Source organism: Trachymyrmex septentrionalis, unplaced genomic scaffold (genome assembly GCF_001594115.1).
Source record: "Trachymyrmex septentrionalis isolate Tsep2-gDNA-1 unplaced genomic scaffold, Tsep1.0 scaffold83, whole genome shotgun sequence".
NCBI lineage: Eukaryota > Metazoa > Arthropoda > Insecta > Hymenoptera > Formicidae > Trachymyrmex > Trachymyrmex septentrionalis.
Window position 1 is genome coordinate 1,842,349 of NW_017306018.1, and position 4,029 is coordinate 1,846,377.

Here is a 4,029-nt window from a genome sequence, read left to right on the forward strand (position 1 = left end):
TTCGAGAGACTGATTTTTCATGCGATGTTTGCTAGACTCTTAGACTCTCCAACTAACACACTGGCAGCACACTCCCCACATCTTTCGTCACTTTTATTTCCTCCGGTGCCATTCACGAGTCAAAACAGCACGTCTCTCAGAGCTTAGTTATGGCACTCGTACTGGCGCTGCCAGATGCGCGGTAATTAGCGCGCGTAAATGCGCGCTACCCGAGCCGGCGATACAAAGCAAAGAAGACGGTAATTTTATTAATAGACTACAAATTGCCTGAAACGCGCACCGCGATAGCACGCGATGACCGGCCAATTATCTCCGGCTGAGATCCCGATTCTCTGGCAGCGATTTCCGAAAGACATTTCGCGTGCTTTCGCGCGTACGAACGCCGGTGAACGCGCGAACTCGTTTCCGCGCGGATTCTGCTGCTCCGAAATTACCCGGCAACAACTACGCCGATTATTCGATTAAGATAGACGTCGATAAAACTGCACTGAGGGCTAACGGTTCGTTTATGGCCGCAGATGCGCGATAACGCGGATTATTTATCAGTTCCTCCTCTCGACTTTATCGCGATATCGTCAGGACACGTCGTTTGCCAAAATTATACCCACAAAGTAACGTTTAAATGGAATATAATGTGCTCTGTGTCTTCTAGTTTATTTTAAAGATTTTAAACGCGGTGCCAAAACTGCTCGAACTGCGAATTTCAACGGTCGAACAAAATTACGCAAAATTATACGCTGCCGTAAAACTACAATTTATTTCTATTGCATTTAAAATTAATGTTGGGTAAATGTTGTGTGTATCTAGTTAATATCAACGTAGATATCATCAGACATTATTACTGTGATATTCTGTGATAAGCAGGCCCTTTGCCCTGTGTTAATTCCATATTGAAAGATAAATGATTTTCGGTGCTTTTAACGCAAATAAAGAGAGGAATGCTGTTCTCTTATTAAATATTTAAATATTTCTCGATCGATTTTAACACTTAATGTCGCTCTCTTTTTTGTTTAAGATTATTTTCGGCATTCAATTGCTTCTCTATATTTGTTCTGTCTACATTTAATAGAATTTTACTCGTTCGCAACACACGTATAAATTTGAAAGCTACGCCTCAATCTCGATGCCGTATTATATTCCGAATAATCTATTAAATTATGCTAAAATATATCTATACGAATGTACAAAGGTACGAGTTATCATATATTCCGTATTAGTCACCACGTCGGAACTCATTATCTTAAATATGCCGTTGTAAAGTCAAATTGATTTATTGTTGCAGGTAAAGATCTGGTTTCAGAACCGACGTGCCAAGGCGAAACGTTTGCAAGAAGCGGAAATCGAGAAGCTGAGAATGTCGGCCGTGAGACAGCATCATACGGCGCTATACGGCTCGCATCCGGGGATCTTAACCCCCACAGGACTTTATCCCGTAGGAATGCTGTCTCATCCCGGTTTGACGCCTCATCACGCAATCGCTCAGCATCCTGCGAGGGAATGAGAGCAATAAACGTTCGATACCGGTTAGAAACTGGTTCAAATGATCTGTCATCGAATCTCACATCAAGAATAATTTCGGCTACGCGAAAAGGACAGGCTTAAAAATTACTGCAGTATGTTGATAGATAATATTAAAATGATCTCGAGAAAAAAAAGGAGAGGGAGAGAGAGAGAAATTTCGTCATCGGCTTTATATACTTTTCCAGTATTAGTTTAATAAAGAAGTGAAGGCTCACAAGTCTGTTAAGAAATTCGTCTGTGCCAATGTCGCCCGTCTTGAAAAGGCTGGAAACTATTGTAAATAGAATTGTAAATATTATTCATGTACCGCGCGTTAATTACTTTGTACATAAATGCCTAGTGACTATTTGAGAAATGGGATTGCATTTGCATCGCTGAATGCAAGAATGCAAGTAATAAAACGAATGAATCTTGGTAGTTTCGAGAGAATTCTTTTTCCAATTTTGTATAAATGTAAAGCAAGCATAACGACGATCAAAAGAATTTATTTAATAAATTGTATTATCGTAAACAGCAAATTTATTCCCCCTATTGCCTAAAATCCCTTTCTTTTATCTTATTAAAGAAAGTCTCAATAAGAAATATAGAAATATAGAAATATAGAAATTTAAATATGAATTAATATGTTATACGTGCTGTTTTTTTTTCTTACAGGAATTTTGAATTAAAGCATTACGATCCGCACAAAACTAAATTCTAATTCAGTAACGTTTGTTTAATGAAAAATTCGAAACATTTTTCAAGTTAGTTTTTTAAATAGTAAAAGATTACGAGTTTGATAAATATTTATATCGAGTACAAATAAAATAAATAAGCTGATATTGTTTTTCCACACAAACTTTTAATGTAAAGTCATTTCATGAATTGCAAATTTTCACCGTTTTCAATTTTCAATTTTAAATTCATACAATATTTCCAATAGCAATTTTATATTTAACTTTATAATCGAGGTCATTCATTTTCATCAAACAGGAAAATATCGATAGTGAAATATCGAGCGTATAATTGTATGACGGAAGCTATCTAGCATCTACCTCGTTCAGTCACAGACAATAATGTACCATGCTACGATATACCGAGATCGATTCAAAGTACGTCCTTGTCTAAGTTCGAGCACCTACGTGAGGAGGTCGTCCGTGCGGATCTCCTCGGGTACTCCGCGATGATTACGCGAGCGCGATTACGCGGTACCCGAGAATGGCGTCTCTGTGCGTAGTATGTCGTTGGGATAAATTAGCCGTGGCAATTAGTTTCGGAATCGACCTCGCCGGGTGGTTGGCGCCACCATCTTGATTGCGCCCGGGGAAGAACCTTCGAAGACAGTAGCCAGCACTGTTTGCCGAAAGGCCCGCGCCGTTCGCGCGGTCTAATTAGCGATGCCCACCGAGATATCGCCGACGTGCGCTAATAATACCGAGCATAAATATTCCGAATTTTTTCGTCTGCTGGCCCGTCCGCCCCTGCTAGCCCCCTTTCATCCACGAGCCGCCGTCTGCGATATATCATTTTTGCATTAGTTAATTGCAGCTTTGTTCCGCGGTTCTCGACGCTTGAAGCATTCGCAAATAAGAGGATCTAGGAGATCAGACATCTATAAGCGAAGCTAAACAGAAATTCTAGGAAGTAAATTTGTGGAGCTACAAGTTGGTGTCATAGCGATCGTCACGAGAGAAATATGAGACACTTATGAAATACAATAAAGATAAGATGAAGTAAACTAACGTATTGTGTCTAACAACAGCTTATCATAAAAAAATAATATGTGTTAATATGCGAAACAGTCAAAATATTAAATATCCTGCATCATTATTGCACTATATCTTATTTATTTTTTGCACGAATATCTTATTTATGATAATTGGCACATTATTTATCAAAATTGAAGCAGTACTGTGATTATCAACAGCTTCTATCTTCCGAAGAATATAGCTATATGTACAAACATACATACATATACAAACTTATAAATTCATAATCAATTTTATCTTATCATTCTCATGATGCAACCAAAGTTAAACATCCTCATAGAAATATATCATTTGCTATTTATAACACAAGATATTAAATAGTATTTACAAAATAATTTTTATGACTGATTAGAATTAATGGACAATATGATAATAAAATCTTTCTCAAACTAACCTCATAAATTTTACTAGGGAAATTGCTTGTTAGATGCTTCTTTGTAGATTTAGGATACACTTTTAATTATCATTTTAATTAAACTTAATCTGTGTAAGTCGTCACAAAAAAATCCCGCGTTGGAATATTCTTCGAAGAACTGGATGATATGTACGTGCCTGAATTTTAATCGCGCAATTAGTCGCCAGTCACTACTGCCTGTTTCAAGAAAGTAAGATAACGTCAGATCCTATCACGCGAGCTACCGTATTGCTTGTTGGATTTTATTACGAAAACATAACATTCACATACTTTGCTACTATCTCTCTTATGTCGAAGAAAAACATCAAATTCCTCGTCTTACATTTTATTTTTACATAATGGTAT

At 37.4% G+C, this 4,029-nt stretch overlaps 1 protein-coding gene across 1 annotated transcript in view; it reads left to right on the forward strand.

Annotated features, from left to right (window-relative positions):
• The window catches only part of LOC108754972 (muscle segmentation homeobox-like), an 8,072-nt gene extending 6,076 nt beyond the window's left edge, over positions 1-1,996 (forward strand). Inside the window, exon 3 of the mRNA XM_018497661.1 lies at positions 1,283-1,996. Within this exon, the coding sequence (XP_018353163.1) occupies positions 1,283-1,501 (219 nt within the window). The 3' untranslated portion in view covers positions 1,502-1,996. The remainder of the gene's footprint in view (positions 1-1,282) is intronic.
• The last annotated feature ends 2,033 nt before the right edge of the window (positions 1,997-4,029 follow it).